This window comes from Poromitra crassiceps, assembly GCF_964638095.1.
Source record: "Poromitra crassiceps genome assembly, chromosome: 1".
In the NCBI taxonomy this organism is placed as follows: Eukaryota; Metazoa; Chordata; class Actinopteri; order Beryciformes; family Melamphaidae; genus Poromitra; species Poromitra crassiceps.
Window position 1 is genome coordinate 75,375,753 of NC_139623.1, and position 19,066 is coordinate 75,394,818.

The 19,066-nt window shown below is 44.1% G+C and overlaps 1 protein-coding gene across 1 annotated transcript in view; it reads right to left on the reverse strand.

The window, feature by feature from the left end:
* gbe1a (glucan (1,4-alpha-), branching enzyme 1a) overlaps window positions 1-19,066 on the reverse strand; it is a 308,612-nt gene that overhangs the window by 115,021 nt on the left and 174,525 nt on the right. The window contains exon 8 of the mRNA XM_083635195.1: window positions 11,357-11,472. Within this exon, the coding sequence (XP_083491321.1) occupies window positions 11,357-11,472 (116 nt within the window). The remainder of the gene's footprint in view (window positions 1-11,356; window positions 11,473-19,066) is intronic.

Genomic DNA, 19,066 nt, shown 5'->3' on the forward strand with positions numbered 1-19,066 from the left:
ACTGAACACACACAAAGAACGATGAGACTCTATTCTATCATCTGCAAAAAAAAGTTTATTGATCCCATTTTCCGTTCTTTAGTTATGAGCCGGAGAAGATAGCTTGATTCATCCAAAAACAGTAATTTTTTCCTAGAAGCTGAGATAATTGGCCTTTTGTGAAATTAAACATTTCAAGCACATCACTGACTCTGAAGCTAATCTTTTCTAATGTAGTCACACCTCAAAAATAATTTCCTTCAATAAAACAGTTTAGGCCAGGGAATTTTGTTTGGCAGAATAATATTTTTAGCTGCAACCATATATATATGGTTATTTTAGCTGGCCCCTGCGTGCGTGCTGGTTGCAGCTTCTTGCTGCTGGTGGGCATCGGATATTCTGGCTTGCGTTTGCCAACCCTGTCCTGCTGCCTGGGTCTGTCTGGGTGTTGTGTGGCTGTGTGCTGCTCTCCCCCCCCCCCCCCCCCCCCGCCCCGCCTCGCCTCGCCTCAACTGCACACTCCTCCCTGTATGGGAGGTGGCTCTCTGCTGAGTTTGCTCTGACTGCACTGTGAAGGGTGCGCGGCGACATCCAGCTTTTTCCGCGTGTGTTTGTCACCGGCTACTACTGTATGCTTCCAGTTGAGAATAATAACGATGATCATGCGAATGGGCTGTCGCAGCAGTGGAGGACCTCAATTGTGGGAGCAGATTGGCTGCTGCCTGTTGCAGGCACATCTAACGTTAAAACGCTTCATGCATATCGATGCATACGGATGCGATGTGATTTCCGTTTCCTCAATGACTTATTCTCTGTTTTTCTCTGCCTTTCTGTTAACCTGGAGAGCACTGTCGCCACCTAAGGGTTCTGTAAAATAGGTTATAGACCTCCAATAGCTATAATATTTGTACAGGAGAGGCAGAAGGCTTTGATCGACGCCCCACCGTCAAAAAACGCAATTGACGAACATGTCCGTCCTTGGCACTCTACGTTACTAATTGAAATGACGAACATGTCCGTCCATGGCATTCAATGAGTTAACGACCAGAGGAGGCACCACATCAGCAACCCTCAAATATCAAACACTTGACAAAGATATGATTGAGTTGACATGAATTGAAATATGTGATGTAGGCAGGATATTTTACAGCTTATTAATAAACTCAATGCAATGAAACAGTAAACTTAACTGGGAATTTAATAATTATAAATAACTAGAAATACAAAAACACAATAGAACAAATAGTTAAGAAAAAATATCAAATATACACAACATGCTGTCCATGCTGTCTATAACTTATATATATATATATAATAAAAAAAAAAAAAAAAAAAAAAAAAAAAAAAAATCTGACGATTTTTTTTTTTTTTTTTTTACCGATACCGATATATCGATAACCGCCAATATCGGCCGATAATATCGGCGGGCCGATAATATCGGTCGGGCTCTACTAAAATCGATATATTTTTTGGGCCAGCGCTAGCGCCACCCCGTAGAGCCTACATGTCCACTCTATTTGCATGCCGATCTGCGAGCCGATCTGGTCATCTGCACAACAATCCGATGTAGCCTGAGCCTTTGGGTGGCACGCTGCGGTATAGCCAAGGAAATGCAGGAAACGTGACTCCTTCCAGAGCATTTGGCAAACTGTTTCCACTTTCCAGCTTTACTTTACTCACCAGTGTGATGTTTTCTGGTCCAAAATAATCCAGGTTGTAAAGTACCTATCCAACACTGCCTCGCATCCAGCGCATCGCGCCTCCTCAGCTGTTGCCAAAGAACTTGCAAAGAACTGACATTCCAACACACAGCTAATCCGACATTTTGAACCGATTAGGCCAGAGGTTCTCAAATGTTTTTCAGCCAAGGACCCCTTACAAGATAGAAAATATACCGGGGACGTCCTCATTCTGATTTGTGATTTTGGGCTAAGCTTAATTGTTTCCACGGTAACGTGCTTGACTTTTTAATTGATAGGTTTGTTAGATTAGAATATAATCCATGAACCATTTTAGATTTAAAGCATACAATATTTTCATTGAACTATGAAGCTTTTGCAACAACAAAAAAGTTATTTTTATTTTCCTGAAAACTTTCCGCGGACCCCCTTGCAAAGTGCCACGGACCCCCATTTGAGAACCACTGGACTAGGCGACACAGACAATGCCTTCTCCGGCTAATGGAGGGGGGGGGGGGGTTGGTTATGTTTACTAAAGTGAATGTTTTCTAATACATAATTACATCAATCACATACAGACTTTTCAAACAGATTTGATTGCATGATGACGTTTCCTTTTTGTGTTTGTGAGGGCCAGATTTTCTAGAATTCAATATTTTCTTAGATTTATTTTTTTTTACCCCGAAAATAACATTTTACATCAGTAATGTAGCTACAGCACTGATCAATATATAGATGATATATTATACATTATAAGATATCAAATTAGATCATATAATACATTTAAGAGAATATGATATTTAGGTGATTGATTAAAAGACACAAAAACCTTGGGCTAAACAGGGGTTTATTTTTGCGGTAAAAAATATCTTAAAATCAAACACGTAGGCTATTTGATTTTAAGGTGTAGCCTACACCAACACCATCCTACAATGAAATATGTTTGACAAGTATCCTTCATATTTTTGCCACTAACAGCTACAGCGAACAGGGTTGTCAACGCTTTTCTGCGCTGGCCCTATGCTAGGTTTCCACCTAGCCTTGTTTCTTTTTTCAGCTTAACACATTCACTGCCAGCTGTTTTTTTTTTTTACTGTAGGTAGCTTCTGCCAGAGGGGTTTTTTGAGGATTCTGGCTCATCTTTCAAGACCTGAGGATTATTTTCTGCTAAGATTTTGTGAACACAAAATATCTAAAAAGAACTAATAGAATGTGTGCTTTCTCTGTCTAAAAGAGTTAGTTTGTAGAGTTAGTAGTTATGTAGGCATTAGCACTTGAATACAGCATGGTTTCAGCGTCTGAAAATTTATTCTGAGATAAATGGCTTTTTGTGAAATTCGATAGAACAGTCACTTTAACCATTCATTTTTGGCATCAGTAAGACGTCAGACATCTAAACAATAGTTTTGAACAGTAATTTCCTCCATAACAGCAGGAAACACCCCTCTCCTTCAAACTCCTCCCTCCGTGTGTGTTCTTCTTGGCTGCAGCGGGCGTGTCACAAGCTCGTTTCTGTTGCTGCTGTAACCTCGCGTCACCAGGCTCACTGCTTTGCTGCTGTGCCTGTCTGCTGGCGGCCGCTCGGCAAGTCTGGATGGGCTCGCTCGTTTCTTGGAGTTTCGGTTGAGAGCTTTGATGAAGCTTTTGCGATTCTGGTCTTATTTATGCTGCGTGTTTCAAAGTGTGTTCCACCCGTAATCTATTATGCAAATTTGCAATCCCTCACCGCCAGCAATCAGCGCGACAGCGAAAGCGTTTTCGCCAATCCATTCTACAGTATGAGAATGGTTTCATCGCGCGTTCCCCTGCAGTTTTGGCTCTGCTTTTTGTAGTCTGGGAGAGCACTGTCGCCACTTAGTGGGTCGGTGGAATGGGTTGTACACGTTCGGTGGCTCCAATATTTATATAAGAGATGTAAAAGGGTTAGATGCACATCCCACGGTCAAAAAAAAAAAATCATTTTTTTGACGTATTAACACGTCATTGGCAGTCAACCGTTGGATTTTTTTTGACGTATTAACACGTCATTGGCAGTGAACGTGTTAAATGTTGAGTAGTGTTGTTGATGGATTCTGGTCGAAATCTCAACATTTTAGTGGAAAATATTTGAATTATACATACTTTATCATTTTCATGCATAGAGCCTGCCCTCTACTGGTTGAAACCCACGTTTTCAGTTGAGTTTCTTTGACGACTCATCTTGGGTGGGTAGACGAAAACCCAATAGCTAGAATAAAACAGACGCATATTTTCAGAACTTACCACTCAATCCAATATCCTTGGGGGGGGGGGCGGGGGGGGAGATTAAAAGCCACGGGTGGGCTGGGCGAAGCCCCCACAGGCCACATGACCCGCTGCGGGACAGTGAATGTTTGATATGCCCGATTCGAGATCGGGCGGGGTCCGATTCAATCGGGAGCATTACAATAATCTTATTGACACCACACACTTGACAATTATTTTGACAAAAAAATCGGTTGAGACCAGCCTCGAATCGGGCCACGCCCCCCAAGGGGAATCGGGCATTAAATGGGGCCTTTTATCCTCTAGTGTGTGGGAAGCATAAAGAAAAGACTGGTCAGTGTGTGACAGCAGTCAGAGCACGACAACAAACACAAGTAATAGGTGAACTTGGGAAAGAAGGCTTGGCTTAAAGGATGGCTTTACCGTGGTGAATATGAAGATTCGCACATCCTACAGGAGCAAAACAGCGAGTAGCTCCATGGGAGACAGCCCCTGAGCTCGCACTGGCCAAATGACACAGCACATGCGCCAGCATCGTCTCAGGCTGGGGAGGGGAGCGGGGGAGGTGCATTTTTTTTAATTCTCCAGTGAACGGAGCTAAGCTCAGACCAGGGGTTTAGTTCTGCTTTAAATTGCCTGTGGATAAACATACAGACTTGCCTTGGGTAGATGGGCGCGTAGCCTTGATGAAAAGTCATAAGGATAGGCTACTAAGTAAGCTATTAATGCTGCCTACACACTAGAGGATTTTCAAATCTTAACCGATTTTAAAAACATGAGAGACCACAGCAGACATAAGGACAATTTCATCAGATTTTAACATTAAAATCGCCTGAACGCACACACCAGACGATTCGGCCAGACTGCGAGACCACACACCAGCCGTTTGAAGTACCGACTCACAGCGATTCCAGCAACTAGACTGTAGGCTGTTTATATCGCACAAAACCGCAATTTTTTCCCACAGACAACAGCAGATGGCTCTCCAAACATGCACCGAGCGGCGGGTCCACTACAAGCAGGCGGACACCCTCGCAAAATGAGCTAAAATAACGTCCTGTCTGAGAACTCAAATTACAGCATATCTGCTCCCTTGAAGCAAACAAAACAAACCGCTCGGCACATGTTTGGAGAGCCATCCGCCGCTGTCCACCCTGTTTTAAGCTGCTGTGACGATGCTGGGGAGACGTTTGTTGTGAGCGCTGCATTAACATCCGGGTATGATACGTCGACGCGTCCCCGGTCTGCTCGCTCTCATTGGCTATTTCGGGTTCCGTCGGGAGACAGCCATCGTAAATATCAAACATGTTTGATATGCCCGATTCGAGATCGGGCGGGCTCCGATTCAATCGGGAGCATTACAATAATCTTATTGACACCACACACTTGACAATTATTTTGACAAAAAATCGGTTGAGACCAGCCTCGAATCGGGCCACGCCCCCCGAGGGGAATCGGGCATTAAATGGGGCCTTTTATCCTCTAGTGTGTGGGAAGGATAAAGAAAAGACTGGTCAGTGTGTGACAGCAGTCAGAGCACGACAACAAACACAAGTAATAGGTGAACTTGGGAAAGAAGGCTTGGCTTAAAGGATGGCTTTACCGTGGTGAATATGAAGATTTATTTAATGTAACGCACCTATGGAGTTGGAATCCGTTAGGGCTGTCACTTTTTCCCAAAATAAAATTCGAACGAACTTTAATTGCCCGAAATTCGTTCGAATATATTCAAAGTTTTTTGGTTAATTAACACGTTCACTGCCATTGACGAGATATCTCGGCTTACAGAATCCAACGGTTCACTGCCAATGACGAGATATCTCGGCTTAAAAAAAAAAAAAAAAAATTTGACGGTGGGACGTGGATCAACGCTCCCCACGTCTCCTATAAAAATATTGAAGCCAGCGAACGTGTACAACCCATTCCACGGACCCACTAAGTGGCGACAGTGCTCTCCCAGACTAGAGGAAGGCAAGCAAAAAGCAGTTTGAGGAAGCCATTCTCATGAAAATGGATTGGCGAAAACGCTTTCGTTTTCGCGCTGATTGCTGGCGGTGCGGGATTGCAAATTTGCATAATAGATTACGGGTGGAACACACTTTGAAACACGCAGCATAAATAAAACCAGAATCGCAAAAGCTTCATCAAAGCTCTCAACCGAAATCACAAGAAACGAGCGAGCCCATATCCAGACTTGCCGAGCGGCCGCCAGCAGACAGGCAGCAGCAGCAGAAGCAGTGAGCCTGGTGACGCGAGGTTACAGCAGCAACAGCAACGAGCTTGTGACATGCCCGCTGCAGCCAAGAAGAACACACACGGAGGGAGGAGTTTGAAGCAGAGGGGTGTTTCCTGCTGTTATGGAGGAAATTACTGTTCAAAACTATTGTTTAGATGTCTGACGTCTTACTGATGCCAAAAATGAATGGTTAAAGTGACTGTTCTATCGAATTTCACAAAAAGCCGTTTATCTCAGAATAATTTTCCAGACGCTGAAACCATGCTGTATTCAACTGCTAATGCTTACATAACTACTAACTCTACAAACTAACTCTTTTAGACAGAGAAAGCACACATTCTATTAGTTCTTTTGAGATATTGTGTGTTCACAAAATCTTAGCAGAAAAGAATCCTCGGGTCTTGAAAGATGAGCCAGAATCCTCAAAAAAACCCTCTGGCAGAACCTACCTACAGTAAAAAAAAAACGGCTGGCAGTGAATGTGTTAAAAAAAAAAAAAAAAAAAAAAAAAAAAAAAAAAATCAGTCCAGCAGCCTGTTGCACCAGCTGAACGTAAGTTCTGTCTTAACACATTGAGTGCCAGCCGTTTTTTCAATCCTGTAGGTAAGTTGTGCCAGGGTTTTTTTTGAGGATTCTGGCTCATTTTACAAGAGCCGAGGATTCTTTTCTGTTAAGACTTCGTGAACACCAATCATCTAAAAAGAACTAATAGAATGTGTGCTTTCTCTGTCTAAAAGAGTTAGTTTGCAGAGTTAGTAGTTATGTAGATATTAGCCGTTGAGTACAGCATGGTTTTAGCGTCTGAGACAGGAAGCTGAGATAATCGCAGTTTTGTGAAATTCAATCAAACAGGCAGAACAGTCACCTGCCTGTGATTATGGGTGCCCTTGGGCAAGTCTGTATACTGTATTGTGTGTGTGTGTGTGTGTGTGTGTGTGTGTGTGTTCGCGCGTTGCTCCGCGGCTCTGAGAGGAAGAGATCTCTGTCCGTTCTTTGCCCCCACAGCGTGTCTGTCTCCCACTCTGTGTGCTCTCTCTCTCTCTCTCTCTCTCTCTCTCTCCTCTCTCTCTCTCTCTCTCTCTCTCCTCTCTCTCTCTCTCGGGACTAGAGAGAGAGAGAGAGAGAGAGAGTGTGTGTGTGTCTCCAAACTCCTCCCTCCGTCTGTGCTGCGGAGGGAGGAGGCTCCGCGGCCGCTTTCGGGCAGTCTGGACTGTAAAAACTGGCTCGTTCGTTTCTTGAGGTGTCGGCTGAGAGCTTTGAAGAAGCTTTTGCGATTCTGGTCTTATTTATGCGCAAAGGTACTCGAGTGTGTGTGTGTGTGTGTGTGTGTGTGTGTGTGTGTGAAATCGAAGCCATTTCCTTGAAAATTAGACTGGCTTTCTGCAGCGGACCCGTGGCTGTGGCTTTCTCTCTGTCTTGGGAGAGAACTGTCGCCACTTAGTGGTCGGTAAAATAGATTATACACATTCTCTTCCTCCAATATTGATATAGAAGACGTAAAAGGGGTTGATTGATGTCCCACCGTCAAAAAAAAAAAATGTTTATGTAAGACGAGATATCTCGTCTTTGGCACTCAACGGTCGGATTATGTAAGACGAGATATCTCGTCCATGGCACTCAAGGTGTTAAGTTAGGGTGTAAAGTCCACACTAACTGCTACGTTCAAACTAGTTAGTTTGACACTAAAGTTGTGTCTTTGTTTGGTTGCACCACGGAGACGTAAGGTACATCTTAACTAGTAGACCCTAAAGTCCATACTAACCAAAATAGTGTCGCAGACAATGACGTGTAGGTGACCAATCAGTGAAAAGCACGGTGGAAACTGTGTTTATTTACGGTTGTTTAAGTAAGTGGAGTGAAAACAGGAGATGTTGTCCACCGCAAATTAGTGCTTTCATATTTCATCAACACTAATCAAATGAGAACGTTATTGAGTAACGTTCGTTTAGGTTCATATTACTGTTAACATTTATCTGTGAGCTCTTCATCAGTATTGTAGGCTATACCACCATCCTGCCTCACTAAATTGTTGCGGTTATTTTAATTTGTATGCAGTGCTGCAGCTTGTGGGAAACAAAAGCGTGAGTCATAAATATCAAAGGGTGTAATTTATCATGGAGAGCGCGTTGCGGACGCAAAACAACGATGCGCCACGGTGCCAAGTTGCAATCCGTGCCAACTGCTATTTTACGGAGGACTAAATTTTAAGTTCTAACTTATGCCTACGTTGTAACTATTTCACTTGGTGCAACCCAAATATTTTTAGTAGTGCGTAAACTCGGACTTAGTGAGACTTTACGTTCAAACTAGCTTACGTTTCAACTTACGCACAGCTGGTGCAACCCACTGCAGGCCACCGGGCATCAGCCCGACGTGTTAGCTTGGACGCTCACAGTCACAACACTGCCTCACAAACTTGGCTGCATCCAACTCGAGACAACTTTTCAGACCCTGGAGACAATCTTTCTCAGAAGAGACTAACGCGACAAATCTGGAGACTTTTTCTGACATGGGATTAACATTACCAGCAAGCAGCAGTTGGTTAATTTTGGTTCATTAAAAAAAAAAAAAAAAAAAAAAAAAAAATCGAACAGTCAATTTACATATCGAACACGAACCCCTCCCCCACATTCGAAGTTGCATTCGAATTTCGAATGAAAAGTGACAGCCCTAGAATCCGTTTAAATTTTTCGAATCGGTTGTTCATAGCCTGATAAATCAAAGAAAATACACTCTGTGGGGTGGGGTGGGGTGGGGGGGGAGTGGCGGGTGCGAGGTGCAGAAATCCTCCACTTCCCACAATGCACTGGGCTCGTGGTTTTCTAAGTCCACGCCCACCCCTCAAGCATTTGGCTGATATCAAACTCCAGTAGGTGGCGGTAATGCACATATATATGTTTGCCAACCGCCATAAAACTCAAAGAAGAAGAAGAAGGCATCGACATAAAATAATAGTAGAAGAAGAAGAAGAATATTTATTTTTTTGGCTCCAAATTGCACCAAATTTAAACCGAAGTATATATGTCGGGAGATGTCTTCACGCACAAAGTTTCATGCAGTTTAAGGCATTTTCCTAGGAGTTATGAGCATCTGATGTTGTAACTATTTCATGTAAAAAAGGGTACATTGCTCAGCGTTGATTTCATAACTTCAACGCACCTTCTACTAGATGTAAAATTTGACGAGCTTTCCAATGGTTCTTTGCAAGGAGCTAGGGGAGCTAACATTAGCTAGCCTAGGCTATGCGGTGAAAAAAGATGGCTGCCTTTTGTTTTGCTTCAGGAGCTGTGAAGGGGCGTGGAGGACCTCTAGAGGTGGAACCATGGCGGCACACCCCCACAACACTTGTAGTTTAAAGCTGCTCGTCTTCCGCAAGTCTGGTACACTGCTCGTGACGTAAAACGCGTCAGAGCGGCCACTAAATATGTGAGAGATAAGGGAGATCAGCGAGGAGGGTTGAGTGAGGGGAGGTAAAGGCTGCTTATCTAATCCAACTACCGTAAATTCCGGACTATAAGACGCACCGGTCTATAAGCCGCACCTTCAAAGGTGACTATTTTTTTCTTCTATAAGCCGCACCGGTCTATAAGCCGCGGGTGTTTTGACGTTTAATTACCATATGTAAGGCTTCGTGCACAGAGGGGATTGTCGGGAAGATGGCTGTTTGGGGAAGCTCCCATTTATTAACATTTCAACAAAACAAAAGTCAGGTCACTAATCCCCAGACAAAATCACACATTGTGGTATTTTTTGTTTTTTTTACAGTGCACACAGTGTCCGCGGTGTGGTGAAAAGAGGGCAAGAGAGGAAATTAAAACAGAAGTGGATTTATAGTTAGAAAGAGTGCTAAAGAAGAGAGAATTCCGTTTTTTTATTTTTTATTTTAGTTACTCACAGTACTATTGACCAGTCCAACTCAAAAGATATTCGGCAGTTTCACTTTGAGCTCTTGTTCCGCCGCTGGGCACACAGTGTCCGCGGTGTGGTGAAAAGAGGGCAAGAGAGGAAATTAAAACAGAAGTGGATTTATAGTTAGAAAGAGTGCTAAAGATAGTCCGGTCTGGTTATGACGAGTCTCGCTGGGTACAGTACGCCAAAGCGATATCCATTGACTCGATGATGCTGTTGTATGTTGCGCGTTTCTGTTGCACCAACGCGGAGAGGTCCTGAAAAAGCGCGTACCCTCCCAGGTGAGGGGCTTCTTCCCCGCAGCCTGGAGGATGAGTTGACGGTCGGGCCAGCGGAGTAGGCAGATGAAGATGGCCCTCGGTGGCAGGCCGGGGTCTGGACGTGGCCGAGGCGCCCGGTGTGCCCTGTCCACCTCTGGTGGTTTCTCGCCTTCCTTCAGGTCCAGGATGTAACACAGGATTTTGCCACGAAAGCGTCCATGTCACCAATCTCAGCTCCTCTTTTACATTGATCAGGCGAATGTTATTTCTTTTACTCCTGCTGATTAAGTCATCAACCTGCGTGTGCAGGGTTTCGATTTTGCATTTGATCCATTTTCGGACTCACTGTGTTGTTTTTGTCCTCCAGTGCGCGGATGCGCTTTTCCGCATTATAAACTCTGTTCACGGTTGCCTTAGTTTCTTTAGTGAGTGAGTGGATGGACTTCTGCACGTTTTCAAACTTGTTTTCAAGCTGCTCAAAACCTCTGAGCGATGTCGGACTTAATCGATAGTGTTTCACGGAGTAAAAGTTTAGCCCAAGCGTGTATCTCCAGCCTCCAGCAGGTGAGTCATTTCCTCATTCATGGCGTGATTGCTTCGTCTTTTTCTTTCTGCTTACCTGTGTTGTGTTATGTTATGTTATGTTATGTTGTTAAAAGAGGGCAAGAGAGGAAATTAAAACAGAAGTGGATTTATAGTTAGAAAGAGTGCTAAAAAAGAGAGATTTTTTTTTTTTTTTGGAAAAAATCCATAGATAAGACGCACCGTTATATAAGCCGCAGGGGGCAAAAAAGGCCAAAAAACGGGAAAAAAGCCGCGGCTTATAGTCCGGAATTTACGGTACTGACATTGTAATGACACAAATATGGTTGAAAATCAGGAAAGCCGGCCTTTAATCAAATGTTTATACTCAAGATGTACAAACAACATCTTCTGTGTTTTCAACATTCACAATGTATCTATTTAATCAATCTAAACTACCCCCCCCCCCCCCCCACACACACACACACACACACACAAACCCAGACAAACAACGGTATCTTTATTACCTATGCCATGATGGTGATAGAGCATGGAGGTGACTCCATCAAATCTGAAACCATCAAAGCGATACTCCTCCATCCACCAGCGCAGGTTTGACAGGAGGAAGCGCAACACCTCCCAGCTGGAACACAGGGAGACACAGAGGGAGAACACATCAACATACATGACCATTTTGTCAGCAAGCATCTGCCCTGACGAAGTGCCCTTGAGCAAGACACTGAATCCCTACCACCTTCCAAGGGTGTTGTAAATATATCATTGGTATGTTATACTGTAGACACTGGCAGTGGATAGTTACCTGGTATTCTTTGTTGCTATTCCACTGGCAGCATGCACAATTGCACACTGTTGGACTGTTGGCTTTATTTAGTGTAAATGTCTTCCCCTCGTTAATAACCATTTTAGGGAAAGGTGAAACATTAGCTTTAGTGTTGAGTAATGACTGAACGAGCAATGGAAGAGTTATACACAGTCTTTGCAGATCCCAAAAGTCCACATCATTACTGCAAAGTCAGAGCTGCTAAAGCTGTGTTCGAGATATTTATTTTTCTCTCTGTCGCTCAATTCAACCCTTTGGAATCGCTCTGTCGCTGTGTTTAAATCGCTCGTCAAGAGGCACAATAATTGACGGACATCTGGGGGCTATAACGTTACGCAATGTCATGATGTTTGTCCACTACGAGCCACCGTAGTTGTTTACAAGCTAAGCCTATCAGCGTGCTCCTAACGCGAGCTCCATACCGGTAGTACAGACTTCACTTCATGTCAGCTGTCAGCCTGTCAATGAGCTGTCAATGCGGTTTGTTGCCACACAATAAACCAGTGGTTTGTTCCAAGCCAGTGTGATCTTTGACTCACTCTCACACGGCAGCCAATCAGCGTTGAACAGCGAGCGACTGATGCCAGCGTAATTTCGCTCGAGTTGGGATATTTCATCTCGGGGATATTTCTCGGGGATATTTCATCTCTCCCTATCGCTCTCTCTCTGTCGCTCGGACGCCCAGCGATTTTTCTCCCGGGCGGATATACGCTCAATCGCTCGTTTGCATTGACTTTGTATGTAAACTCGATGCCAGCGAAAAACTTTAATAGGTCGGTGTGAACGCAGCTTAATAAGTACTTGAGTACTTTTTTTCTATGGAGTCTGTGCGTTTTCTATGGAAGCCTTGAAAGGCAATGTAAAAATAAATAAAGAATAAAAAATGACATGATCAGTCGTTTGGACGAGTTACTCAATTGTTCGGATGAGATACATTGATGCTCCACCTCCGCCAGTGCCGAGTCATTCGAATGACTCACCACTGGCATGGAGTAGGCTTTCCATCGCCTAAAACAGATGCATGAAGCAGTCCAAATCTCTTTCCTATACCGATGGAAACTTGAGCTTTGACCAAAATCAAAGACTGGCATAATAATCAAAAGGGTTAAATTACCGTAAATTCCGGACTATAAGACGCACCGGTCTATAAGCCGCACCTTCAAAGGTGACTATTTTTTTCTTCTATAAGCCGCACCGGTCTATAAGCCGCGGGTGTTTTGATGTTTAATTACCATATGAAAGGGTTCGTGCACAGAGAGGAATGTCGGGAAAGAGATCGCTGTTTGGGGAAGCTCCCATTTATTAACATTTCAACAAAACAAAAGTCAGGTCACTAATCCCCAGACAAAATCACACATTGTGGTATTTTTTGTTTTTTTTACAGTGCACACAGTGTCCGCGGTGTGGTGAAAAGAGGGCAAGAGAGGAAATTAAAACAGAAGTGGATTTATAGTTAGAAAGAGTGCTAAAGAAGAGAGAATTCCGTTTTTTATTTTTTTATTTTAGTTACTCACAGTACTATTGACCAGTCCAACTCAAAAGATATTCGGCAGTTTCACTTTGAGCTCTTGTTCCGCCGCTGGGCACACAGTGTCCGCGGTGTGGTGAAAAGAGGGCAAGAGAGGAAATTAAAACAGAAGTGGATTTATAGTTAGAAAGAGTGCTAAAGATAGTCCGGTCTGGTTATGACGAGTCTCGCTGGGTACAGTACGCCAAAGCGATATCCATTGACTCGATGATGCTGTTGTATGTTGCGCGTTTCTGTTGCACCAACGCGGAGAGGTCCTGCCCGGACGAAAAAGCGCGTACCCTCCCAGGTGAGGGGCTTCTTCCCCGCAGCCTGGAGGATGAGTTGACGGTCGGGCCAGCGGAGTAGGCAGATGAAGATGGCCCTCGGTGGCAGGCCGGGGTCTGGACGTGGCCGAGGCGCCCGGTGTGCCCTGTCCACCTCTGGTGGTTTCTCGCCTTCCTTCAGGTCCAGGATGTAACACAGGATTTTGCCACGAAAGCGTCCATGTCACCGATCTCAGCTCCTCTTTTACATTGATCAGGCGAATGTTATTTCTTTTACTCCTGCTGATTAAGTCATCAACCTGCGTGTGCAGGGTTTCGATTTTGCATTTTATCCATTTTCGGACTCACTGTGTTGTTTTTGTCCTCCAGTGCGCGGATCCGCTTTTCCGCATTATAAACTCTGTTCACGGTTGCCTTAGTTTCTTTAGTGAGTGAGTGGATGGACTTCTGCACGTTTTCAAACTTGTTTTCAAGCTGCTCAAAACCTCTGAGCGATGTCGGACTTAATCGATAGTGTTTCACGGAGTAAAAGTTTAGCCCAAGCGTGTATCTCCAGCCTCCAGCAGGTGAGTCATTTCCTCATTCATGGCGTGATTGCTTCGTCTTTTTCTTTCTGCTTACCTGTGTTGTGTTATGTTATGTTATGTTGTTAAAAGAGGGCAAGAGAGGAAATTAAAACAGAAGTGGATTTATAGTTAGAAAGAGTGCTAAAAAAAGAGAGATTTTTTTTTTTTTTTGGAAAAAATCCATAGATAAGACGCACCGTTATATAAGCCGCAGGGGGCAAAAAAGGCCAAAAAACGGGAAAAAAGCCGCGGCTTATAGTCCGGAATTTACGGTATATACAGTATTTACCTCATTAGTCCACTATGCAAAAATGACTAAATTATGAAGGTATCAGAGGCCTGCTTATGAAGCCTATATTAAAAATGGGGGCTCACATCAGTGCAAAATGGCCGAGCCATATCCAAGCTGCAGGGAGAACTCGGCTCCCCGAAGATGGCGGCTTCAGGGCACGTTATATGCGTTCCCGTCACAAACCCCTACAACTCCACAACACTACTGCAGTAAGCACCCATAAACCCTACAACTCCACAACACTACTGTAGTAAGCACCCATAAACCCCTACAACTCCACAACACTACTGTAGTAAGCACCCATAAACCCTACAACTCCACAACACTACTGTAGTAAGCACCCATAAACCCCTACAACTCCACAACACTACTGTAGTAAGCACCCATAACCCCTACAACTCCACAACACTACTACAGTAAGCACCAATAAACCCCTACAACTCCACAACACTACTGTAGTAAGCACCCATAACCCCTACAACTCCACAACACTGCTGTAGTAAGCACCCATAACCCCTACAACTCCACAACACTACTGTAGTAAGCACCCATAACCCCTACAACTCCACAACACTACTGTAGTAAGCACCCATAAACCCCTACAACTCCACAACACTACTGCAGTAAGCACCCATAAACCCTACAACTCCACAACACTACTGTAGTAAGCACCCATAACCCCTACAACTCCACAACACTACTGTAGTAAGCACCCATAAACCCCTACAACTCCACAACACTACTGTAGTAAGCACCATAACCCCTACAACTCCACAACACTACTGTAGTAAGCAACCATAAACCCCTACAACTCCACAACACTACTGTAGTAAGCACCCATAACCCCTACAACTCCACAACACTACTGTAGTAAGCACCCATAAACCCCTACAACTCCACAACACTACTGTAGTAAGCACCCATAACCCCTACAACTCCACAACACTACTGTAGTAAGCACCCATAACCCCTACAACTCCACAACACTACTGTAGTAAGCACCCATAAACCCCTACAACTCCACAACACTACTGTAGTAAGCACCCATAACCCCCTACAACTCCACAACACTACTGTAGTAAGCACCCATAACCCCTACAACTCCACAACACTACTGTAGTAAGCAACCATAACCCCTACAACTCCACAACACTACTGTAGTAAGCACCCATAACCCATACAACTCCACAACACTACTGCAGTAAGCACCCATAACTCCTACAACTCCACAACACTACTGCAGTAAGCACCCATAACCCCTACAACTCCACAACACTACTGTAGTAAGCACCCATAACCCCTACAACTCCACAACACTACTGTAGTAAGCACCCATAACCCCTACAACTCCACAACACTACTGTAGTAAGCAACCATAACCCCTACAACTCCACAACACTACTGCAGTAAGCAACCATAACCCCTACAACTCCACAACACTACTGTAGTAAGCACCCATAACCCCTACAACTCCACAACACTACTGTAGTAAGCACCCATAACCCCTACAACTCCACAACACTACTGTAGTAAGCACCCATAACCCCTACAACTCCACAACACTACTGTAGTAAGCAACCCCTACAACTCCACAACACTACTGCAGTAAGCACCCATAAACCCCTACAACTCCACAACACTACTGTAGTAAGCAACCATAACCCCTACAACTCCACAACACTACTGTAGTAAGCAACCATAAGCCCTACAACTCCACAACACTACTGTAGTAAGCACCCATAAACCCCTACAACTCCACAACACTACTGTAGTAAGCACCCATAAACCCCTACAACTCCACAACACTACTGTAGTAAGCACCCATAACCCCTACAACTCCACAACACTACTGTAGTAAGCACCCATAACCCCTACAACTCCACAACACTACTGTAGTAAGCAACCATAAACCCCTACAACTCCACAACACTACTGTAGTAAGCAACCATAAACCCCTACAACTCCACAACACTACTGTAGTAAGCAACCATAAATCCCTACAACTCCACAACAATGACACGCAAACACACATACGCACACGTGCACTGACTTCACGCATGTGCGTGAAGTGCATACACACACACACACACACACACACACCAAAGGCTAAAGGCTGACTTCATAGAGCTGCCTCTGCCTGTTGGGATTCAATTAAAGTCAGTTAAATGATGCTGGGATGACTGCTTCAGAGTCTAATGGGCTGAGCTTTACACATCTCTTCTTCTACTAGCCTATTATCTTTCATTAATAACAACGCCTCGGGAGGGGCGGGGGTGGAGGGGAGGGGAGGGGTGGGCATAGAGACAGAGACAGACGAGCACAGGAAGGACAAACAAACATAGTGGAAAACTAAACTTTGAGAAGTACAAGCTGGCATCTCTATGCTGTAACTCTGGTGTGTAGACAGCTCATGGACAAAAAAACATCAAAACGTTAGAGTAAGCACAATCGTTTGATCTTCGGTTGCATCATGTTTCAAGTTTCCTTGAGGGAGCTGTGGCTGAATCTCATCATTGCAGAAACACACGAATGTTCGTTAAGCGGAATATCAAACGCAAACACCGCGTACATGCACACGTGGCAGACACAACATCTGAGCATGTGCGAGATCCAGTTTCTGCTTTGCCCCTTCCTTACTTCCTCACTCTCATTCTGAAATCTCTCTCTCTCTCCCTCTCTCTAACGCACATACCATATACACAGTATCCAGTATAATATCAATAATAAAAATGTACAAGTACAAGATGAACTCCACATCGCTTTCTGCTAATTCCTTCTATATGAAAGGAGCGCACCGTCGTACCCAGGAGGAGGCGTCTCTCTATTTAATGCCCGAGTATCTCTATAAGTGAAGAAGGACAAGAGCAGAGGGATGAGATGAAGGCATCAAAAGAAAGACAGCTCTATAACCAGACTGCCACTTATCTGTTCCATCCCTCTTTTACCTCTCTCTCCATTCCCCCGGTTGCTTTGTAATGAAGTCATCCCGCAGCAGAGTTCTCAACCCAAGCTGTCTCAAGACAGAGAGGAGGCGTGGAGGGAGGAGAATCACAGAGAGGACAGACTACCAAAAGACAGGAGGAGAAAGAGTGGAGGAATGTGAAAAACAAATGGCACTTGAGATGCCTCGTGTTTCGCCGTAATCACCGCAATCTATGAACCAGTTGTGAGTGAACGGTATTAAGATAATGAATGCATTACTTAGCAAATACTTCTGTTAACATACAGTACTTGCATACAGTAAGGTGCTCCAGGATCTAATCTGATCATCTAGGGCAATGTTGACATTTTCTGGGAAACGGAAGGTCAGATGATCGCGATGCCTTTAAAGGACTATATGTATGTATATATATATATGTATGTATTATATACAGGGTGATATATTTATAAATATATATTTATATATATCACCCTGAATCCAATGCCGCCATCCGTGAGTCTCTACGAGTTACGGTTGCAGAGATACGTCCGCCCTGCCTGCAGGGCTACAGGAGAGACATAGAGGACAGTGGGGGGTTGGGGGTTCCAAGTTACTGACCAAACACTCTATTTCAGTGATTGCTGTCAGAATATAGAGCCATTTAACACTTATTTTAACACAAAAAACATCACTGAATGCAGCTTTAATATTTTTTCAATTGTATTTCACACATTCTGTAGTTCACACATTATTTAGGCCAATTTCACACATTGTGGAGATCATCTCGCGACCCACCCAGGGTGTCCCGCGACCCCCCTGGGCAGTTCCGACCGCCACTTTTGGAACCACTGCTATAGGGGAATCTGTGGTTTAAGTAAGACGTTTCTGTCTGTATATATTGTTCCTTGAGTTGCGTTGACAAGAATGTGTCTACGCTCAAATACGCATACGCAACAATGGAGATGATGTGTGGTGAATATATGAATATGTGTAAGCCACGGACTGAGTCAACTCGAAAGGTTGGCACATTGTTATGCGACTTGTGTCCTTGATAGAGGAACTTACCCCCACAGGTGTGTGTTTTTGTTGTATTTTTTGGGGATTGTTTTATGTCTGGTTTATGTCATGAAAAGTGTGTCAATAAAAATAATATATCAAAAGAAATGACCCAATTGTTGTTGAACCTGTCTGTTGAGATTGCACTTTGTGATTAAAGCTGCAGTGGGTAGTACTGTATGTTTGGAGGAAGCCAAGGAATAAGGAAAACAGGAAGAGGAAAATATAAAACTACCATCTGGCCCAGTCTGTGGTGCATGACTCTGGTAGGATGGGAGGATTCTCGGTTCTGTAGGCGTGGCGGGGCGACACCTTTTGGAGGTGGGGTTCATCATTACGGCCGAGTCCGGGGTTTCCCCGAGACCCCTTCCCTTCACACTTCCACGTGTTTGTGCCAACTGAACTGAACTGCTAATGTAATCTGCACATGAACGCCAAATGATATTATGTTTTTACGTTCATCCATGTATGTACTTTTGTGGACAGCAGGTTCATAATATGGTCTGGACCCATGTTTTTTCCCGCCAATATTTTATTTGTCAATGGTTTTCAGAACACAAGAACAAAACTGAACAGTGTCAGACAGGAAAAAGAGAAAGGGAAAAAAGAAAGAAGTATAGATACATACACTACATTACAACGTGTTTACCAGCCACGTGAGGTGCTTATGTGCTTGCCAGAGATGTTTTACATAGGATCCCACACAAGGGGTCCATGAGAAACCAGCCGGATGAGTCACCACTGGACATGAGAACATGACAGTAAAGA